The sequence below is a fragment of the Marmota flaviventris genome, chromosome 10 (assembly GCF_047511675.1).
Source record: "Marmota flaviventris isolate mMarFla1 chromosome 10, mMarFla1.hap1, whole genome shotgun sequence".
Classification (NCBI taxonomy): Eukaryota; Metazoa; Chordata; class Mammalia; order Rodentia; family Sciuridae; genus Marmota; species Marmota flaviventris.
Window position 1 is genome coordinate 39,806,386 of NC_092507.1, and position 24,950 is coordinate 39,831,335.

General features: G+C 33.2%; 1 protein-coding gene across 2 annotated transcripts in view; it reads right to left on the reverse strand.

Moving 5' to 3' along the window:
• The window catches only part of Faf1 (Fas associated factor 1), a 403,819-nt gene that overhangs the window by 116,029 nt on the left and 262,840 nt on the right, over nucleotides 1-24,950 (reverse strand). For both annotated transcript variants that reach the window (XM_027944976.2, XM_071617812.1), the window contains exons 9-12: nucleotides 11,291-11,386; nucleotides 6,388-6,514; nucleotides 5,344-5,407; nucleotides 4,080-4,161 (exon numbers count right to left, since the gene is read on the reverse strand). In XM_027944976.2, coding sequence (XP_027800777.1) covers nucleotides 4,080-4,161; nucleotides 5,344-5,407; nucleotides 6,388-6,514; nucleotides 11,291-11,386 — 369 coding nt within the window. The remainder of the gene's footprint in view (nucleotides 1-4,079; nucleotides 4,162-5,343; nucleotides 5,408-6,387; nucleotides 6,515-11,290; nucleotides 11,387-24,950) is intronic.

The window sequence follows — 24,950 nt, forward strand, 5'->3', positions numbered from 1 at the left end:
AATATTTATAACTTTCAACTGGATGAGCATCCTTCATAGTTAAGAGCAAGGAAGGAAATCATAAAGTTGATCAACCTGTTAACAGAAGTCAAAACTTTCGTCATGATACACTTAAAACAAACACAGAACTTTAGAACATCTGCTTTGCTGAAGTTGGAGCTTTGCTTTGGACAGTACTGCAAATTCCTCAAGAAAAAGGCAGAAAATTATGAACACTCTCACCAACAAGTACTCTCAAATGAAATCACTGTGAAGCAGTTTTCATTAAGATGGATTGAATGTGGCATCGTGAGAAACACTTTATCAAATGTAGTGTTTTACTTAGTGATTAACTATATACCAGTTGATGAAGCTCCCCAAATCCTTTGTAATCCCACCACTCCAATAAACATTTAATGAGTATATAAGTTCAAAAAGCCTAGCAGAGGATTTAAACCTTCAATCTTGTTTTTATTTACTCTTGGAACTCAATTTCTCACTTTCAGTGAAGAAAGCGGTACGAGACTCATCTGTTGCCCTGGTAAAATTAATGTGCCTCCCACAGTTTAAATTAAACATGTGATATTTAAGAGGAAAGAAATTTAGTAAGAGTGCCACAGTATCAGTCACACTTGCCTTAGAATGTTTGAACACCAGTAAACTGTTTTCTTAAAAATGGTTCATTCAGAATATTTTAAAAATAATATTGAATAAGATTTGTCTTAATTCTCAAAGGTGAAATATGAAAAGTAGAGATGAAGTTTGATAACTGAATTATAAAGTATAGTAGGTAGCAGTCAAAACTGAAATATTATCATAGAGTAAACCATACTTACCTATCCTGGAACGTATGAGCTCAGATTTGGCCACTACTACTTACTGTTGACATGTCTGAGTAAGTCATGTAGATTTTCAGAGTTTCCTCATCTCTAAAATGAGACTATGGGTACAAAATGTCCCTATCTCACAGGTTTGTAATAGGTTTCAAATAATCATATATATGTGTAATATATATATTATATATATAATAATCATATATATACTTATATATATAATACACATATATAAAACATATATGAAATGTTTTATAAACCACAGAGCCTTATAGAAATCACAGCATTATTATTATTATACTATACACATACAACTAAAAAGGGATATGTACAATATATTTTGATGGCTATATTAAATGTACCAGCTTAGATTTAATTTTAGATTGTTTATCCATCATAGGGTTACATTTTACTTAATTTAGAGAAAATGTAATGAACTATGCATAAACTGTTCTCTAACTTGAAAATGAGAAATGAGAAAAGGAAAAAACCCTGAACAAGGGGAGAAAAATAAAGACATGTTAGCAAACTAGACAGGTTAGTGAATTTTGGTAGGAATTTAATATGAAGCAAAACATTTAATTATATAAGCCAATGACTTTCATTTTCTAAAACACCTAGACACTAATAAAAACCAAACTATCAATTGTTTCATTAGAAATACACAGGATTTAATAAATAAGAGCTTATGCTCCTTTGGGGATTATCAGTGAGAATAAATCTAAATGCCAATTTACTGTACAAGATACTTAGTGAAAGTTCTTTTGTTTATAATATACTGTATATTTAAATATCTGCATTTAAAACTATAATGTGTGAAGTATACATAGTATATTTTAAAAAGCATATGAAATAGGATTTTTCAAATACCTAATTAGTTTAAATTATGAAAGGCCCTAACATTTGCTTAGCAATCTTGCTTGAAAGCAGAAACAAATATATCCAAATACACTTTTATTGAGGAATGAGTTGAAAAATAGACTATTTAAATCTATAATTAGATACTCAAATATGTTTATGACCAACAGTGTAAATAAATATAATAGCATGGCCATACAATGAAAGATTCCACAATCATTAAAATCTGTGTTATAATATTTAGCATTACTTACAAAGAATTCTTATAAAAAGTGAATACCTGAATCTAAAAAAGTTTTTAGACCTAATATCAAATTTTTTTCAGGAAATACAGACTGAGGAACAAGGTAAATAATTTCACAAGGAAACAATCACACAAATCCAGAATTTGGAACAATCTACAAGTCATCTGGCCTGATTTCTTCACAAAGCAAATGTCATGGAAAAAAAGGGAGAGCTGATGCTTGCTTAAAATAGACTTAGGAAATCTAACATTCAAATACAATTTATGATCGTTCAGAAGAGTGTGGTTCAAAAAACCACTAAAAACTATCTATATTCTGGGGACAACTACTGAAGTTTGAATATGTATTGGATATTAAAGAATGACTGTTAATTTTTTTCATGTGATTAAGTGCGAGTATCACGACTTTTGTAAAATACATGCTGAAGTTTTCAGGGGTAAAGTGTGATGCTTATAATGTACTTTCAAAAGGTTCAGTCAAAAATAATGAATATGAGATTACTAAATATTTTATGTGGTTTTGGTTTTAATAACTTTAAAACTTTTGTTTTAGTTATTTGTATTTATTTTCCATTTGTTTGTATGAATTTTAAGAAGTAATTTTGTGAGTGTGTGGTGCTGGGGATAAATGCAGGTTCCCAGGCATGTTAAGCATACACTCTACTACCAAGCTATATCTGCAAAATTTACTTAATGCTGAAGTCAACATTTGCCATTTTTCATCACTGAAGAATTAAAATAAAAAGTCATCTAAAAATATTCACCAAAATTATAAATCCAAATTTAAATAATTAATTTACAAATGCTGTTGTTTTGTCAGATTATAGCAAACTTTTCAAAGCATTCAGAGTTTGGGATGCCTATATATGAAAAAAGCACATATGGCAAAAAATTTCATTATTAATAAATCTAGATGAATTTTTACTGTATTATTACTTCTACTGCCTCCTATATTGAATTGTTTAATAGTAAAAAGTTAAAACACTATAAATAATATAGAAGAAATGGTTGTATAATATTAAAAAGTAAAAACCGATTATAAAAGGATTGTAATGACTCAATTTTATTAAATACCCACAAACACATTCACTCAAACTTAACATAAAAAATGCAGAGTATGTATTAGAAAGTTAATCATTAAAAGATGTTAGAAAACATTCTATTTGTTTTGTAGTATTTTCCATAAACCTTCATTTATGAAACCATAAATATATAAACAGAATGATGCATTTCCTTAAAAATAATAGGTACTTACATAGATTTAATTGTTAAGGGGTACTTCACCTTTAAGGGTAAAGAACAATTTGCTCCTTAATTTGCTTCATTATCTGTCAGACATACCTCTAGCTTTGATTACTAATTATCATTTTGGAATTAAATCTTAAAAATATTTGTTTTAAAATGAATTTTCTTTACATCAGAATTTAATATAAATTAGTATACAGAGGACTCAGAGGCACAATTAAACTCTATTTTCAAAATTCTTTGCCTTCTTTAATTATAACACCTTCCCCGGAACACACCACCCAGCCCAGAGTATCTCTTATTCAAAATGCTTAGGACCAGAAGTGTTTTATATTTTGGAGTTTTTCAGATTTGGAAATTTAGATAGACTTCACTGGTTGAGAATACCTAATCCAAAAATCTAAAATATGAAACACTCCATTTTGGATTTTAGATTGTTGGAATAGTGATGCTCACCCTGTGTGTGTGTGTGTGTGTGGTTTCATACTATCCAAGGTTTCAGACACTCACTAGGGGTCTGGGAAAACAGGCCTCACAGATAATTATTACACGGAATAATAATTTTGAGAAAAGACTTATGGGCAAATCCTGTATCAAGAACTTCTCATTCATGTAACTAAAAAGAATACTAAATTATAGCCAGGTCCCTTGTCAGTATGTTTGCTTTCCCCCCTATAAAAAAAACCCCTAATATAGAATTTGACATGTCTTCTATAAAGACCAGCAGTACTCTATTACACTAATCCTCCCTTTGAAATGGGCATCTTGGTGAAGATTAGGACTTCACCTAATTGATGAACCAGAAGCAAAATCAAGACTTCAACCTCAAAACAAAAATAGAAAACATTAAGCATTGCCTCAGGCATAGTGGTAAACATGTGGGTTGTATTTTTAAACAGAACAGGCAAGATTGCACTTACATCTCGGGCTTTCACATAGAAGGCCTCTTGAAAAGCAGCTTCTAATGAGCCAATAAAAAATACAGGATGGCAGTCACCATATCTACAGGAAAAATTAAGTCTATTAGTTAATATACATTTCAAATTCATTTCAAAATTCTCAAGTCTAATCAATGGGCTAGGTAAAGTTGGGCTAATGTCTAGTGCAGACCAAATATTAAACTATGTTTTTAAAAGCTTGGAAGTGAGCTTCATTACTTTTTTCAATTCTTCCTGGTCTATACTAATATTAGAACACTATCTAGCAAGTGAATTTCCAAAGTGCTATGAGCTGGGTGTGGTGGTGCACACCTGTAAGCCCAGCAGATCAGGAGGCTGAGGCATGAGTATCACAAGTTTGAGGCCAGTCTCAATAAATTAGCTAGACTCTGTCTCAAAACAGAAATGAAAAGGACTGGGGGTGGGGGGGTGTAGCTGAGGGGTACAGCAACCCTGCAGTCAATTCCCAGTACCAAAAAAAAAAAAAAAGAAAGAAAGAAAGGAAAAAGAAAAGAAAGTTATGAGTAACCATGAATTTGCTCAATTATAAGGAGCAAATTCTTGGTTACTCACTTATAAAAGTAAGATTATACTATTATGTTAGTTTTAAGTTCCCACTTTAGTTCACTTATTTAAAAATTCCAATGCAAAAGGGGGAAATGGTTTCTTATAGTGCCAATATTATATTTCATCAGAAAATAACACGGAAGAGAAATATACTTTACATCAAATTGAAGGTTAAATAGTAATCCTCTTTATATTTTAATACCTCAGCACTCCCCCAGGTACGTAAAACATTATATTAGAATTTTAAAAAAAGAAATGGTAAAGAACTCCAAAATAAAAATCAAAAGAAAAAAATTCACTTTCATTTAAAAATTTTAAATTATCCTTTTACTTAACATTGTTTTACAGATTTTTTTTTTTTGTGTGTGTGGGTTGGTCTGTCTATTCTAGTATATACTAAAAATCATAACCTGTATGGTATTCCTTTGGGGGAATATAATAAATATATTAAAATTAGTGATCAATTTCTTAAACTTCTATAAAGATATAGTGAAGTGGCATAAATGATGTATTAGTTATCTCACACTAAACAATGTGTTTCTCTATCAGCACTACATAAATTGATAAATATATTCTTTGAGGAGAAATTTTAAACAATTTATGATTAAAATTGGCCTAAAAGAAAACCACAGTAGCATAAAAGAACATTAATTTTATATAGTTAATGTCCTAACCCTACCTTGAAGAAAACTCTGCTGTAAATTGTAATAAGGCATCTCCTTCATTTTCTGCGTTTTCTGGCACTAAAAAACAAACAAAAGAAAAAACAAAAACAAAAAAAAAAACAAAACAAATAGACACAAAAAACAAACCACATAACATCTAATCCCACATATAAGAAATATATTTAATCAATAAAGAGGAAATAAAATTAAGTTTTAGCTTCTGCGATATATCTGAGGGAACATTTTAACTCTATATACATTAGAAGATTTCATCAAACCAGAATCAAAAAGAACCTTTAAAAAATTTCAGGCTCATAAATTTTGGAAATTAAAAGATACAATCCTGTTAAGCATCTAAAATACGTGCCAGTTGTCAATTAGGATTTCAATGTTTTCTTGAAATAGACATTTGTGATTAAATTATATGAAAAATATGAAGTTATTTTAAATACCCCATTCAAACAATGAGGTTTGAAAATTGTTAATTTTATGTAAATACTACATGTATTTATGCCCACAGGATGTCCCTAATTTCATGGAGCAAATGGGCCATTTATGAATTTACTTTAATGATCATTTTGCATAAAGCATTTCTTTTTTTCTATAGTATGCATTTCACAAGTGCAAATTAGAAAGATGGTACATTTACTTTACTTTTGTTTTTCCTTCCAAAGATGGGTACCGGCAAATGAAAAAGTAGTATTACTAGTCTTCACACTGATATCTCTGACAGATGTGGGGAACAAGTACCAGTCACAGAAATTACAGTTGCCTCTTAATCAATCTCTAGGTTTCAAGTGAAGAGAGAGAGAGAGTCAGAACTATACATATGAAATAAGTTACATTCCTTTTTTTGGATAATTTTTACTAATGTGTTGAGAATTTCTAGGCTTAATAAAACTGAAAGGCTCTGATTCTAATGAAGAATGACCACTCATTTTATTTTCTCTCTCCAAACCTAAGGATCAGTAAAAGGGTTTTCAGTTCATTGTTTCTTTTAAGTTTGAATACTAAAAGGGAGATTATAATGTTGGCCCCAAAGAGCTATTAATACTCACTCATTGGAGATTTTCTCAGGGCAGATGACGCCATGCCAAATACTTCTCCATCATCCACCCCAAATTCTGTAGCATCTTCAAAGTCATCTCCATCGCTATCACTAACCATATGAACATCGGTGCTTTGCTATTTAAGAAAAGTCCTGATTAGATACATATTGACTTTAGCATATCAAATTTTAAAGTTATATGATCACAGTAGGACATTAGTTTTATAAAAGTTTTATCAAATAAGAAGTCACCTTTACTAGAGTAATGCTTAATATTTTTTATTTTTAGGCTCATAAACATTTCTAAACTTGGTATAAAACCTGTAAACCAAAGGTTGGAGACTGATAAAAAAATGAAGGACACTTATAAACTCAAGGAAGACAGGTATCTTTGTTTTACCCTTAGCCTATAGTACACAACTAAGAGCTCAATAAATAAGGAAATAGGTACACCTGGAAAAATCAGAATCAAAGTAAGCTATGTTTCTCAAAAAGATCATACTAACCTATATTTGGCAGGTAAAAGTAAAAGCATTTTCTTTCTTTCTTTGTACTAGGGATTGAACCCAGGGGTGTTTTATACATTTCCAATCCTTTTAATTTTTTTTTTTTTTTTTTTTTTTTGGTACTGGGGATTGAACTCAGGGGCACTTGACCACTGAACCACATCCCCAACCCTATTTTGTATTTATGTAGAGACAGGGTCTCATTGAGGTGCTAAGTGCCTCACCATTGCTGAGACTGGCTTTGAACTCCCAATCCTTCTGACTCAGCCTCCCAGCCCTTGGGATTATAGGCATGCACCACCAAGTCAAGCCATACTCAAGTATTAATGCCCAGAATGATGATATTTTTTCTCTTGTCTTTAAGACAGTCCAATTCTTTCAACAGACAAGGTAAATAAGAAATATATTTGTTTATGCATTAATGAGTGGTGTTTATCTTAAGCCATTAACTTGCTATTCTGACTCTACCATTATTTCTCATAAAAGTCTTGGTTCTATACACAATCCTAACCCTCCCTTTGTTCTATAGAGCTGGATCTCCTCCTTGTTTATGCTATTCAACAGCTTAAAAATTCAAGACCCGGGCTGGGGATGTGGCTCAAGTGGTAGCGCGCTCGCCTGGCATGCGTGCGGCCCGGATTTGATCCTCAGCACCACATACAAACAAAGATGTTGTGTCCACCGAAAAACTAAAAAATAAATATTTAAAAAAAATTCTCTCTCTCTCCCTCTCTTCCTCTCTCTTAAAAAAAATTCAAGACCCCTTCTTTTTAAAAATATTTATTTTTTAGTTGTAGTTGGGCACAATATTTTTATTTCACTTATTTATTTTTATGTGGTGCGGGGGATCCAACCCAGGGTCTAGCACTTGCCAGGCAAGTGCTCTACTGCTGAGCCACAACCCCAGCCCCACCCCTTCTTATTTTAAAGGAGGAAGTTTCCTTTTCAAACAATACACTATAAGACAATTGCCCTTGAATTCCTTCTGTGTTTCAAATATCCTCAGCATGACTTTCCCTTTAACTTTGTGGCTTAAAGAAGTAAAGGTTCAAATCTACAAGATCCACTATGTGTTCCTTTACAATGCTTTACCATGCACAGGTAAGTGGAATAAGCAAAGGACCAGCATGACAACCTTACATCCTCTGTCAGCTAAATTATCATCTACCCTTTACTATGTTTTACCTCTCCCTTAGTTCTGTCTAGGATTCATCTCTCCCTGAGAAGCATAAGGTTAATAAATATCAGGGTTAAGGGACATGGGAGAGGACTATTCCTTTTTTTGTTTTCTCATCCCTTTTATCTTACTGTCCCACATCTATCTTCCTTTTCCAAATTCTCTTTCTCCAAATTCAGTTTTCAATCAAATAATATCCTCTTTTCTTAACAATATAATTTTTACTTTCTCTATGTGACTCTATAACCCATTATTCATTCAGTCATCACAAAAAATAGAATATCCCAATCTCTTAAAATCCTAGAAAAAGAGGAGCTGGGGCTGGGGTTCAGGCTCAGCGATAGAGTGCTTGCCTCACACGTAAGGGGTGCTGGGTTCAATCCTCAGCACCACATAAAAATAAATAAAGATATTGTGTCCATCTACAATAAAAAAATAAATTTTAAAAATCCTAGAAAATGAAATTCTACAACCATATCATCTTTAAAGGGAGGTATATAAAAAGCCAATTTTGTTGAAAAAAGTATATTTCAAATATGAATTATTGAAGTATCTGCAAGAATGAGGTACTTAATTATGTATAAGGAACTCCCAATCTTTTCACATTTTCTTATCAGACATCTAACAGGTTAGGAAAAGCTTTTTCTAAAAAGTGAGATAAATAATCTTTTTTTTTTCCCATTAATATTTGCTGAGGAGAACAGATAATATCTTGGTATCAGTCATGAAAGCTCGAAGATTCTTTAAATCTAGAAGCTATTTATTCAGAATTTTAAAAACACCTAACATTTAAAACATTCTATTTCAGCTATATATTGCATTCATTTAGTCTCTTTATCATTCAACAAACATTTATAAAGCCCAACATTTGGACTTGTGTGAAAGATAGTCTATGTCTTCTTTATAAGCACTATACAGATAATTATAATATAGAGTGATAAGTAATAAAACAAGTAAATTCAGAGGAAAGTACCTAATTTATTAGAGGTAGGAGGAATCAGAGAAAACTTCCTGGAGGGGATGATAACCAAACTGTTTGAGACAAAAACTTAGAACATGTAACTGTCATTAAAGCAAGCTTATAATTGAAGTAGATGTGCCCTGAAGCAGACATTCACCAACTACCTATTATGCTGAGGCACAAGTTAAAAGTTAGGAATACAGAGATAAAATATGGTTCTAGCATTTAAGAAATTCCCATTCTATAAAATTATATTACTTGCTGGTAAACTTATAGGACTGGAGGACATCATGCTAAGTGAAATAAGTCAGGGGATGAATGTTTTCTCTCATTCGAGGAAACTAGAGCGGGTGGGGGAGATGGCTCATAAAAATAGAAAGGAAACCATAGGGAGGAGAGAGGGGAGAGCAGAGTGGAGACTTATCAGACACGGTGGGCATAACTTTTATAGTTTGAAGTGTGACAGCAAAACTCACAAGAATTTCTTTTTCCTTTTTCAAAGTTTAATGGAAGAGTCATTCTTATTGCAAATCTTAGCAACTACAGCATACAATTTTTAAATTTTTACTTATTTATTTATTTTTATATGGTGCTGAAGATTGAACCCAGTGCCTCACACATGCTGGGCAAGTACTATACCACTGAGCCACAACCCCCGCCCCAGGCCTGTAGGATATTAAAAGGTAATATCTTAATTCTGTTCCATGTCTACAGGTAGTAATTCTATGCCTAACTTTGACCTTGGTTATAAGGGGATGGTAAAGCAAACATAGACATTACAGTTTTTTTCATTTAAAAAATATTCAAGCTGGGTCTGGTGACGCACACTTATAATCCCAACCTTTTTGGAAGGTCTAAGGTATATAGTGGTATATAGTGGTCTAAGGTATATAGTGTAAATCTAATGTTTCTTCAATAATTTTTGACTTGGATGATCTGAAAGTAGGATATTGAATTCCCCTACTATTACTGTATTACACTCTGTTTCACTCCTTATTAAAGTGTGCCTTACACATTTAGGTGCTCTGATGCTGGGTGCATATATATTCATATTCATTTAAAATGATGGTGATAACTTCTCACAGTGCATAGTAAGAGTTCATTAAGTACTTTTTATTTTTGTATATGTATTTGTTTTTTTATTGATGTATTTGCAGTATCCCAATACTGCAACTGAACCCGGCCCTGCTAATGCTAGATAAGCACTCTAATACTGAGATTCACCCCCAGCTTTGATTGAATAATTTGTTGTTGTTGGTATTGGGGATTCAACTTAGAGCACTGTACAACTGAGCTATTCCCCCCGGCCTTTTCAGATTTTATTTTGAGACAGGGTCATGCTAAGTTGCTGATGGGCTCATAAAGTTGCTGAGGCTGGCCTCAAACTTGTGATCCTCCTGCCTCAACCTTCCAAAAAGGTTGGGATTATAAGTGTGCGTCACCAGACCCAGCTTGAATATTTGAAAAAAACTGTAATGTCTATGTTTGCTTTACCATCCCCTTATAACCAAGGTCAAAGTTAGGCATAGAATTACTACCTGTAGACATGGAACAGAATTAAGATATTACCTTTTAATATCCTACAGGCCTGGGGCGGGGGTTGTGGCTCAGTGGTATAGTACTTGCCCAGCATGTGTGAGGCACTGGGTTCAATCCTCAGCACCATATAAAAATAAATAAATAAGTAAAAATTTAAAAATTGTTAAAAAAAAATATCCTACAGGCCTAAATAGACATACATAGCATGTTCCATCTTATCTGCCTCATTGCTTTGTTTCCACAGCACCCTTGTGTGTACTGCTGTCACTAAAGTTTTTATATTATGTCGTCATTACCAATTTACAGATCTATTATCCTTCATATAGGTACATTGTTTTTCATCTTTATTATCCAAATGCAGACATATCTGGTTCATAGAAGGTATTCTAACTCAATGAGTTAAAGGACCTCCAGAATCAATCCCAATAAATGTAGTCAACTACACAGCAGAGAAAAAAAAAAAACTCTTTGTTAACCTGACAGCTCTAAGTAAAAATTATTTCAAACAATCAATCTGAATTTTGTCTATTGAAATATGAAACTAACAGAACATGAAGGAACACATTAGCAATAACCTTGCATGGAAAGTTTCTGCCTTCAGGAATTTACTGAGGCTTTATTCATGCTACATTAACTTTACCAATGCATTGTTGTGGCAGATAAAAAGAATAGGAAGTAGGCAAGTGGGTGGAGAATATAGGCCTTCTGAAAAGCTAGCAAACAGGCTTACTTCTTCTGACTGCTCCCGAGTCTGTGCAGGTGAAGATCTTCTTCCCACAGTAAGTCGGTGGCAGGGATAAGAGATCCCTGATTCAGCAAGACACATCTGTGGAAAGTAAACACATCATTGATAAACAAAATGTGGCCATGTATCACAAAAGACTTAGTTTTTGTCATTATTTTTGAATCTAGATTAGAAAGCTTACTCTGGTAGCCTGAGTATATATTACATTACCAAGAATGCTTTGGAATCTTGAAGATTTTCTACATATGGTATATGTACATATATATTACGGTAGCCAACGATAATTTTCATTAGATGATAGAGCAGGGCTCCAGAAAACTGTAACACATCAAAAATAAGGCAATCACACACACCCTCTAATACCAGTATGTATCTGCTACTTTTTAGATTAGTAGAATAATACCTTAGTTTTATAACTCTCAGGGTAGTAAGGGTACATATGAAGAGTATCTGCTACAGGCATTTTTTGTTTTTAATTAAGATACATTTAAATTTTTACATGTTTCAGTATTAGCATACCTTAAGGAAAATAAAAAATGAAATATAATTTGAAAAAAAAAGTCTAATACAAGCAAGTTTATATGGCAACAATTCATTAATGATAATTTTAGGTAACGTAACTACTACAGTGCATGTTATATATGGTATATTCTGTGTCAGGCATTTAATTTGCCTATCAACAGGTTATTTATATTTCATTCATTTTTTATTATATAGAAGAATTAAAATAATATTAAGAGCTGGGATGTAGCTCAGTGGTAGAATGAATGCTAAGCATGTGTGAGACCCCTGGGTTCATCTCCAGTACCAGAAACAAAGAAAATATTAAATAGTCCAAAGAGGGTGTTTTTTCTTGGTGTAGATAAAATGGCACTTAGGTGATGATGGAACTTAGGTGATGATGATATAAATAAATTTCTTTTATTATTAGGAATAAAATGGAATTCTCTAGCACACTAAAAACATCATTTGGAATATTAGGGGGAGGTATGAATTACATTGATATATGATGAAATCAAATAAATTCAGAGAGAATAGCACAAGAGTTACACATAACTAGAATTCAAAAGTGTTTAATCAAGTTAATTATCTTAAAACAACTATTGGAATGGAAAATAGAAATTTCATATAACTCTCCAGGTATTATCAATCATGTGAGTTGTGCATTGTTGTACAGATTGTACTGTTTGGTTATTTTATCTTTCTTTTAGTCTGGTTAGAGGATTCTGTTTTCTTACTTTTGCATCAAAATATATTGAGATTATACTGTACAAAGGCTAGAAGACTTAATTAATAATTAAAAAGTGCAAAACTTCATTAATTCTGAATATTTTTATTCAATCATATGCACCAACATAATTGTCACAATTGAGTCTATCTACTTATTTCTCTTTAATACAAGCAAAAACAAGCTAAGTTAGATAAAAAGCATAGACTAAATTTCAACATGTTACTTTCACAATAGTTTTCACTTGAAAAAAGTCCATTTCTTCTACTCTTAAATCCTCTGGTAATAAAACAGCAATGATAGTAAATGTCACTGACAATCAGAAGCAATGTGATATAATGGAAAGAGACCTGGACCAGAAGCCAGAAGACCTTGATTCAAGTACTGCCTACCCTCCTGATCTTAGGAAAGTCATTTCTCTTTTCCACAGATTTCTTGTTTATTGATTGAGGTGAGTAATTTCTGCCCTGACCACCTCACTGGACTTTTTTTTTCCCGAAGGGTTAAATGTGATAAGGTAAGTAAAAGCTGGCTTTGAAACTGTACAGTATTAGGCAGAAGATTTGTTATAATTGTAATGATCATTATTTTTAGTCTTCTACTGTGCTGGCCTTTGAAAGCAGGTTAATCGTGTATAAATTAAAAAGAAAAAAAATGCATATTTAAAGGAGTTGGAGGAAAACACTAAAAATACACTGTACTATAATAGTATAAGGGGGCTCTTCAATGGGTTTGCCCCCAGAGTTATCAACATTAACCTTCCCCATACATACTACTAATTATTACTGAAGATAAGAGGAGAGAAGATAGTAGCACTTTCTCCTTTATCTACCAGTAATGAAATAAGTCTCTGCATCACTCCTGCTTTTGGATTTTTGAGCTAAAAAAATTAAAGGGTTTAGATTTTCTAAGTTACTAGATGTCTAGGACTGATTTAAAAAAAAAAAAAGGCACGATGTTTGTTTTGTTTTAAGGAAACATCTATACCAGTTCATGAGACAAGAGATGCACTAAGAAAAAGAAATAGAAGTTGGGTAAGGATTGGTTTATATCTTTACCAGGCAGTCTCTCTCTGTAGGACTGTGGATTATTTGGAATGAACACTAATCACTCAGAAAGTGATATCAAAAAGTCAAGGCTAGATTAAATGTTTCCTTGGGACTCATTACTTAAACTTACATAAGTGATAGGAAGTCAGAGATGCCCAGTCCACTTAGGTTAAATCACTCAATTTCCCTATAACTATGGGCAAAATCACTTAGAATTTTTGTACCTTCATTTTCTTATTTAGAAAATGGCATAATATACTGTTGTTAATTTACAAAAGAGACTAATATAATCTGAATGATCACAGAGTTGCTATGAAGATTGAATGAGATAACATGTAAAAGTGAATGATTATGCAATCATAAAGTATCAACACTATTACATTGGGGGTATTTATTTTGCAACAAATTAGAGAAAGGAAAGAGGAATTGAAGACTTGTTTGATTTTATAGTTGAAGATTACTTTTTAAAAATATAGATTTGGAGGACATATTATCGTAGTTAATTAATCTGTATATCATAGTTACCTTTTATATGGTTATTTTATAATCATAAGATTACTTTAACCAACCAGAATGAAGGACTGTGACCAATTTTCAAAATCTATTTTCAGTTTACTTAGCTTTTTTCTGGTAATGTTAGACTGTAATTCTTTATCACTAAAGCAAAGATTCAAAATAGTCTCCCAAGCCAGCGAAGGTGGTACATGCCTATATTGCCAGAGATGTGGAAGTCTGAGGCAGAGGGATCACAAGTTCTAGACCAGGCTCAGCAACTTAGCAAGATCCTAAAAAACTCAGTGAGATTCTGCCTCAAAGTAAATAAAAATGACTACTGAGCTCAATGGTTAAGCCCCAGGATTGAATCTCTGATATTAAAAAGAAAGAGGGTGAGGGGGTTTGTCAATGCAGCTCAGTGGTAAGGTACCCTGGTTTTAATCCCTAGTCCCAATAAAACAAGTCTCAGAAATTCAAAATAAGCATATGTCAACATTTTTTCATTTTATTATTTAATTCTGTACTCTAATAAATGCTGCATATCTGGGAGAAAAAAATCTTCTGGATATCTATAGAGATGAGAGAGATTGGTAGAAGAAACAGAATTTTAGAATCTCTAACCCTGAGAGGCTATGACCTATTGACCTTTTGTGTGATACATGTGACTTATAAACCCATGTAGTTATCTTGTGTTCTATGCTTTCCTGGAGAAAAATGTCAATCATATGCACCAACATAATTGTCACAATTGAATCAAACTGCTGAAAAATTATTCTCTACAATGAATTACTCAGAATAAAGTGTTATTGATTTATTTGTCTATTAATTAATATGCACACACCAATTTGTTAGTCAACAGACTAATAGTTTAACTGTATAATACTACAGGTAAAGATGTATTCAGGGTAAAAACCTGAATAGAACTCCAAAACACAAGAGATAATAAAAACACAATATTTCAAACAGCAAAAGTGCATCAGTGGTATAAAAAAAGATCTGATGGTATGTAATTCTTTTCTCCAGCAATCACACTTTTACTTACATTCTTTTGCTACCTAGCTAAATCTGCATATGTAAACACATTGTCAGGTTACCATAATTTATGAACTAGTAAACTCAACAAAGCTTTCCTACACAAAGAACAATGATTCTGAGCTGGGGTTGTAGCTCAATGGTAGAGAGCTTGCCTAGCACCTTTGAGGCACCAGGTTTGATCCTCAGCACCACATAAAAATAAATAAAATAAAGGTACTGTGTCCATTTACAACTAAAAAAAATATTTAAAAAAGAACAATGATCCTCATTTGAGTGGATACTATAAATTTAAATCTAAAATTATACTGGAAATAAACACTGGACCTGGCTATATAACAAATCAGAATACAGATAGTATTTGTAACTCAAAGGTAGATCAGACAAAAAACCTTATACTGTAAGCTCTAAGAGAGTAGAAGCAGGGTCTTTTGAGTGTTTTCCTAGTATTTCCCCAAATACTTGAACTTTGAACTACAATATACTGTTTGGAAAAGATAAATTATCCTGAAATAATCTCAGTCAATCAGATTTCAGATGATTATACAGCTTACCTGGAAGATTGATGAATAAAGGGGGGGCAAGGTTATTTACTATCAATTTCATGATTATCCCTAGAGGTCTGTCCTTAAACATACAAGTGTTAAAAGCCCTTGTAAACAGGCTTTAAAAGATACTTGGAAAAATGTCTTGGGAAGATGATGAATATACATCTATAAGACAAAGAAGACAACAGAACAAATGAAAACCAACAAATCAACAATGGAAAAAGTCACTCTTGTTCTAACAATACATTAAGAAGGATAATATTAGATTACTACTTTCTTCATAAGGTAGGAATAATGTTGAGCTAAAACAAGTAAAGCAAAAAGAACATGCTTCACACACAGTAGATGCTCAACAAACATTACTTTTTATTTTTCTATGAACAATATAGTGATTCAAAGTGGTTCTGAATGTCAAACAACTTACAATGAATTGGATGAACTCGATAAAATGTGACTGTTGCCAATACTGACTATAAAAATGCCAGTTTGGGCTCAGCACGGGGCATATACCTGTAATCCCATTGACTTAGGAGGCTGAGGCAGGAGGATCACAAGTTCAAGGCCAGCCTTAGCAACTAAGCAGGTCCCTAAGCAACTTAGTGAGACCCTGTCTCAAAATAAAAAATAAAAAGGGCTGGGGATGTGTCTCAGTGGTAAAGCAACTCTGGATTTAATCCCCAGTAGAGGGGGAAAAAAAAAAGCCAGTTTTACTTAAGAATGTCCCTCTTGAATAAGTAAAAATTATTATTTTTAATTAAAGCTTGACTCTTGATATAATTTAATACTCTACGTGACAAATGGAAAGTGTACATAGAGGTTTCATACTGCATACCTAAGTATGATGGTCATATTGAAGAAAAACTGCAATTGTTTGCATTGTATGCTGAATCAGTCACATTTTTCATTTGAGTATTTGGCAGGGATCTTTTCTCCAAAATGGATAAAAATAAGCCTACCACTTCAAGAACAGGTCTAACAGCATTAACTGTCAATAACAAAATATGAGTTTTCAAATAAAAATTTAAAATTTGGAAAAATATCAGTCATGACAAGTTTGACAGATTCTCAATGCTTAAAGACTTATGATGAGATCAGTGGTGATATAAACATGATTTTTTTATATCATATAATGAAATGTGTTCAGAAAATTGCTTTGGATTCGACACTGATATTAGCCTTTAGGAATCTACCACTTGTCAAGTTCTGGTTTAGTATCAAAGAAAAATATTCATAATTATCTGGAAAAACTATTAACATACTCCTCCCCTTTTCCAACTACAGATCTGTGTGGGGCTAGATCTTCTTCATACTCTGCATTGAAAGGCTAAATGCAGAAGGAGAAGACATAAGAATTCTTTTATTTTCCATTAAATTAGATAGTAGAGAGATTTTCAAAAGTGTAAAAATTATGTCACTTTTATTCAATTTTTAGAAATACAATGACTTTTCATAAAAATGTTATTTATATTAACTTGCAGTTGGTTTATTACCTTAAATATTTAATTCTCAACAATTTTTCAAAATGATAAATGTCAACGGATAAAAGTCAAATAAACCCAAAGTCCTCTGAGGTCTTTGGTGATTTCTTTAAAAGTATAAAGGGATCCTTTGAACAAAAAGTTGTGAACTATTGAACCATGCAATGTGTACTAATGTAAGTAATTTTCATACATAATAATGACAATTATTTGAAAAAACTAAGAAACCAAAAAAGGACTTTCTTTGTGAAATTTTAGCATGTTTTCAATGTTTTTTCTTGTGTAATAGGAAAGCATATGTTTTACTTATAAATCTAATAAAAGAAAATATTTAGGTAATTTGCAAAACTATACAAATCATCATGACTGATCAGTGGCTATCTCTGGTAAGTCATTAATAAAATGCAGTATTATTTTAAGCATGATCCTCAGTGTATTTATAAGCCCTCCTCCCGTCTTTTTTGTGGTGTTGGGCATGAACCTGGGCATTGTGCATGTAAGGCAAGCACTCTACCAACTGAGCTATATCCCCAGCCCCTATAAGGCCCTTCTTAATACTACTTTTTTAAAAATATATATATATATATATATATATTAATTAGTTATTTAAAAATTTTTTGAGGGGGGCCAGTCCTGGGAAATGAACACAATACCTTGAGCATACTAGGCAAGCACTCTACCAATGAGCTGCACCAGCTCAGAGTAGCTTTTTTTTTTAAATAGCCAAATTTTATCCCTCTTCCAAATATATAGTGTAGTCTTTCTTTCTTCCTAATTATTATTGACAAAGACTAAGACATTTTAGTGTGGAAGTTAGAAGTTCCGAATTATGGGACTTTAAGTCAGTCATTAGGAACCTTCTGTAAAATATGGGGGATGACCAACTAAAGGACCTCCCAGATCCCTTCCAGCTCTAATGAGGTATGAATTGCAGGAGTTGACGGGTGTCATTATGGGGGACTGAACCCAGGGGTATGCTTTACCAGTGAGCTATATCCCCCAGCCTTTTTTTTTTTTTTTTTTTTTTTTTGAGACAAGGTCTCACTAAGTTGTTTTAGGCCTTGCTAATTTGCTGAGGCTATACTCAGTGATCCTCCTGCCTCCCCCTCTCAAGTTGCTGGGATTACAGGCACCACACCTGGCTGAGGTATGATCTTAATACATCACTAAGAAGGTCTAGTTAAGCAACCTACTGGCTCCTTACCCCTGGTATGTGACATATCTACTAATACAACTGAACAACTCTGACACTATAGCTTTAGTATATGTATATATTTTAAAAAATCGATTTGTAAAATATGCTGTGAGTGTGTTTATGTGTGTTTGTATATGTTTTGGTACTGGGAATTGAACCCAGGGGTGCTTTAAAACTGAGCTACATCCCCAGTCCTTTTTATTTTTAATTTTGAGATAGGGTCCTACCAAATTGCTAAGGCTGAAAATGATTGAACTTGAAATCCTCCTGCCTCAGCCTCTGGAGTTGCTGGGATTACGGCTATGTTTTAACAAGAATGTTACTGCAAGAAAGTTGTTTTAATTTTTAAAAACATATCTCAAGCTTGTCATTTTCTTAAAAAGGCACCACCATAACTAATTCAATCCAGGCTGGGAATACTCCTGGGCATTAGCATTGAATATAATCAGTATAATACTGTAAAGGTGTGAATGTATGACTGAGTATTGCTATATAGACGTGTAATTCACCTACAAACCACTATACGGTATAATTTGAAAAGTTTAAATACGTATACACCCATGAAACCACTCAATATTTTTTTAAAAATTGAATAATAATTCAAGTAAAGAGCTCAATAAAGAGCTCACAATATGTACTGGTATTAAGAGAAGTGCTTATGCATTGCCCCACTTAATTCTCATAAACCTGCTCACAGGTATTACTGTAATACCCATTTTAAAGATGAGGTTACTAAGCCTTACACAGATGAAGAATCTTGCCCACGGCACATAGGTACTAAGTACTGAGCCAAAATCAATATTAGGCAGCTCATTTCACGGCCAGTTAAAAAGTATTCAAACAACTATTAAGGCTCTACTATATCATGTCTTGTGGTCTGGTAAACAATAATTATTTTCTTTGGTTTAATTAAAACAGCTACTCCTGGAGACCATAATTTGCCAGGTACTATACAGTATACATTTAACATAATACATCTACCATACATGACAACTCTGCAAATTAAAGATTATGATATGCAGATCACAAAATAGGAAGTAATTTGTCCAACATAAATTAGCTACTAAGTGGCAATCCAGATTTAACCCCAAAGGCCATGGAGTTACTTCATCACCTTTCTAACACAAAGCCTTTTATGGGTAGGGATCCTTGAAGATGACTGCTGGGTTACTTCTTTAAAATTTTCAGATGCTCACTGTTCAGCTGGACAGATTATTGAGGCAGTTTAAATCCAAACTGAGTCATGAGGCTGAAATTCCATTTACTGCCAATCAGAGTGCAAATCAAAAAAGCTTATTTATTTTTATTCACAATCCAAGCTTTTTTTTTTTTTTAAATGTGCTAGAAAAGTCACAGAGCTTTAATTTGTGGCAGGTTGAAGCAAGCTTATTAAGAATGCTAGTTACCAAGTGCACATCCACTTGTCTGGGCTAGCCCACTGCCACATTCTTGTAGCAGGGTTAAACAGCAGTTTAGTCACCTCATAAGAAAGCACACTATTAAAAAGGAAATGACTAATAATATTCTGGAACCAATGGAATAGTAAAAAAGATGAGCAGGTCAAGATCAATTATCTACAAAACTCCTATGTAAATAACTCAAAAAAAAAAAAAATGGTGTTTGCGGCCTGGCCTTGCTATGTTCTCAATTGATTTGGCAAGTTGGTAAGGTTTAATGAAATAAGTATCAACAGTAACAAATTGTAAAGTTTTTCTGCTACATACTCAAGCACAAATGCTACTATAAAAACAAGCAGAGTAGGAAGAAACAAGGATGGCTTCTATAGACAGCTTCATGTTAGACTCTTAAGATATTAGAGTTGGAAGGGTCCTCATAATTCATCAATTGCTAGTATTCCAACCAGGAGACAAATCATGAAAGTCTTAGCTGAGTCAAGTGAAGATGTCACATCTTCCCTTGCCAAGTATCCTCTGCCTCTTTCCAAGCTAATAATTTCCAGGAAGAAGATATCAGCAAGCCTGTTCTTAAACTATCAGTAGTACCACCATCCCCAAAAGATTCCAAATGAGAGAAAGTTTCTCTCCACACAAAGATCTTTCCACTTATGGGGGAGGGAAGGAACTAAGGTATAAGAAGGTAAAATTTTCCCCAAATCTCACATCTACCTAATGATAGCCTCACCATGCTTTTTGTAGTCAAATCAAAAGCTTCCAAATTAAAAACTTTCTCTCGGGCTGGGGATATAGTTCAATTGGTAGAGTGCTTGCCTAGCATATACAAGACCTGGGTTCAATCCCCAGCACCACACACACAAACAACAACAACAACAAAAACTTTCTCTCAAATAACTATAACTATTTTAAAAAAGAGATGATAGCTAGTTGCAAAATAAAAATAAGTATCTTGGTTTAACTGTCTCAAATTTTCTTAAAAATTTTTGGAAATATGTATTTTAAAAATTTAAAATGTTCTTGATTTGTATATTTTGGTTTTTTTTTAATCTGACAAGATTTTTTTCAATATTTATTTTTAGTTGTAGTTGGACACAATACTTTTATTTATTTATTTTTATGTGGTGCTGAGGATCGAATCCAGGGCCTCATATGGGCTAGGCAGGTGCTCTATCACTGAGCCACAACTCCTGCCCCTGATAGGATTCTTAAAACCACACAGAATCACTGGATGTCTGATTCACGTTAAAACTGCCCACATATATGTGTGCCCACACTTATACAACCTTCAGTATTTTTTTTCTTAATCAAAAAGAGATTATTCAATACAGGAAGTTTTTTTTAAAAAATATATTTTTAGTTGTTGACTTTATTTTATTTTACTTATTAATATGTGATGCTGAGAATGGAACCCAGTGCCTTTTACATGCCAGGCAAGTGCGCTACCACTGAGCCCCAGCCCCAGAAGTTTTGTTTTTATTGTTGTTGTTTTAAATCTTCTATTGCATTTCAGCTTCCCGAACCAGATTATACCATAGAAAGATATAACAAAGTTTCTAAACAGATACACTTTTGTTAACAAACTACAGATACCATAATATTCTTAGATTTTGTTACTTATTGATTTTAGTAAGCACACTAGAAGTTCTGAAAGTACTTCAGAATACCAGAAAACTTCTGAAGAGTATTGAGTTATACAAGAACTACAACCTATTAGACCAGTCTGACACTGCATAGTGGCATAGTTTCCCTTACATGTATTTAGAGATAATGATCAGGTTTACCCATAGAAAAGTACTAGCCTCAGGAATGTGGGCAAGTTGCAAGGCGACTTTAAACTAAAGAAGCCATTTCAATTGAATGAAATTTTCTGTTTTGCCACTGCCTCTGGCATTGGGACTGCATACCTGTAATTCCAGTTACTCAAGAGGCTGAGGCAGGAGGATCACCAAGTATGAGGCCAGTTTGAGCTAACTAGTGAAACCCTTTCTAAAATAAAATAGGGCTGGAGATGTAGTTCAGAGGCAGAATATTACTGGGTTGATTGAACTAGGAATTCCTAGTACACAGTCGGGGGGGGGGGGTGTAGCGGATAGGTGGATTCCATTATAAAGAAGACTTCTGCACAGAGGCCAATAATCTATGATGTGACTTAAAATGGCTTTTGATTCTCATTTCCTCTCTCTCTAATGCTTTATAGAATTTAATTGCTTCTGAGCACCCTCTGGTGGAGGGCAGAAAAGGGAAAAAACATTACAAATAGCATTGCTTCTAATCAGTAACACTGATTAGGAACAGGCACATATTCTTTTGACTTTGCCCTTCTCCCCCATACTACTTAATACTTTAGAGCTAGTTGATGAATAAATTATACTAACTATACAGTTACTCAGAGTCTATAATTTGGTAATTCAAAAACACTTATTAAATTCTTATTATAATATGTTTGGCTCTTCAATCCAGGCAACTTGGTCTTGGAGTCTGGTTTTGTTATTTAATGTCATTTCCCAGGAAAGGTACATAAACTCATAAAATCTTGGATTCATCATCTGAGAAATAGGAATATCTTTGTCGACACCAATAAAAGACGGTAAGTGAAACAGTGCCTAGCATAGTGAACTTAGTTTATTTTGTTAACTTAAAAAAATTCATATATGCACAACGCACTTTGACTCTTTGACAAAGGAAGGATTACCATATAGATATTTTCAGTTGCAAGGTCTAATTGTTTCTATCTTTAAGAATCTAAGCTTAGATAACACTACTGTTATCATTTGAGTGTTTTACACAAGCTTATGTCAATTACAGTTAATTAGTATGTGTTCTGAAACATACACAAAGCAACCAAATATATTAATCTTTTTCACATCCAAGATATCTGAAGGATATTTACCAATAGTTAGTAAAACATTTTCTTCCTAATAAAGTATTTGGATTTTTAAGGGATTCTTATTTCTTCCAACATAATATTCTCATAAGTGCCACCTAGCAGAAAGTATGTTTGTTTAGATATATTATAGCTCAGAGTGCTTGTAAGAGACCATCTCTGATATCACTCACTACCTGCTTATGACTGAAATCTTAAAAGGGATAAATTACAAAGTGATGTCCAAAGTAGAACCTGCCATAGGTTTCCCATTCAATTTTTGAGATGAAGTTAACCAAAATTGAAAGAAAAGAACAAGAGGCCGTCAGGTGCAAAGGAAAGGAGTCTTGTCTGTTGCAGTATTTTTAGGAGACCAGTTAAGCCTACTGAGAACATTCAGATTCAAAACATTTAACTGGTCTACAGATACTTCTTTTCTGTTGGGAGTATTGAAGCAAACCAAATATTGTTCTTCTATGTCTTTAGGCTACATAGTACCCTATTATGACTTTCTCCCTTCAATGCTGTCTGTAAAACAATTCTGTGTAAAAACATTCGAAGAATAACATATGGGAAGACCACTGTACATAAAGTGAAGGACCTAGGTTAAAATTCTAAATCTGCTTTTTACTTATTGTATGATCTTGATCAACTTTCATATTTATCACCTGCAAAATGAAAATTCTGGATTGGACGATTTCCAAGTTCTTTTTTGTCACTCTGAACAGTTTTTTTTTTTTTTTTTTTCTGTATGATATTCAAGGACACAATCTGAATTATCTTTTCCAGTTATTACTTTTTTTGTACTGTATATAGGTTTGTTTGCTCAATGATGCCAAAATGTGTCTTGCACTTGCCTACCCCTTAGGCTTTTTGCTTATCTATTATTTTTGGGATTCTAAAAGAAATAATTATCTTTTATTCTGAAAGTTCCTAAGGAGAAGACCATAATCCCTATGGGAGGTGAGTTAGGTGGAGACAAAGGGGGATCTTACAGGCGAAGGTTTAATGTGGGTGGGCCAAGGAATGAAAGTGGACTGAGGGGAAAAGTCAAATTACTAGAGATCAAAACTGTTGTCCTACATTTGTAGAAGTCTTCCCAGGCCATACCCTATATAACATTTATGTCACTGGGGGAAGAAGTAATCCTAAGGGAAATAGCAACACTGCTTTAATGAATGCAGAGGATCAGGGGACTTGCTGTTTGAGAGCATTCCACTGAATTATGAGGAATTTCATGCCAAATTGTTCTCTCCATGTCTCCCAAATAATTTTTACCTGAGACAAGGAAGTTTCTGGAAAAACGTGTATCACTGTATGAGATTTCTTTGGTAAGTAGATGTCATATAGTTCCTTGCAGAAGTATAAAAGCAAGAGTGACCATGAACTTGGACTCCAAAGTCAAACTGCCAGGGTTTGAAATCTGAACTCTGGTGGTTAATAGCTCTAAGACTTTGAAAAACTCTCCTATTTTCTCAGATATCCATTTCCACCTCTGTAAAGTATTCTCAAGTCATAAACTGTTGTAAGGGTTTGAAAATGTCTGTCTGCCTGCCTATCTACTTATACTTGAAGATTGATGGATTTGCCATATAAATCTGGTGAACAGATAGTATTAAGCTTGTTTTTAGTAGAGGGCTTAACTAAATTATTGAGCAACCACAATGTATGAAGAACTCAGAGTGCTACGGATATAGCCAAGGGCAAACAGTTTCTGCTATGACAAAGCTAATGGTTTTCTAGAATCTAAGTTTGTGAATAGCAAAATATATATCATAATAGCTGAATTTCATTCTGTCATACCTATTGTTATTATCTGTAAGAATGAACCTGTATAGTGTGCCACATTGCCATTCCACAGACAAGTAAAATGGAGCTCATATTCATCTAAGATCACAGAACTAATATATAAGACAGTGGAATCAAAACTAACATAAGCTGATTCCTAGGTTTTCTTTAATGATTTTTATCTTCACTTGATATGTGAACCCAGTCTGGTTCGCTTGTTAAGCCTTTAATTTGGGGGGTACAAGAACATGGTAAAACTCAATTATGAAAAAGAAATATAAGTCTCTAGATTATCAAAACCACAGAAATAGATTTCAAGGCATATGAAAAAGATGGTGAAATAAAGAAAATAACTTATGCTGCAAAAATCTTGTTTTTTTTTTTTTCTCTTTGTTTTGGTGGTTAGCTGCTGTAACCTAGAAATTTGTAAAGAAACATCTCACTTTTAACTTCTCTATGCTTCTCAGGCAGGCACACAGGGCATTTGAATTATTTTGTTAAGAAAATTAAAGTATACTTTTAAAGTACTAGTCCAAACAAAATGACAATGAATT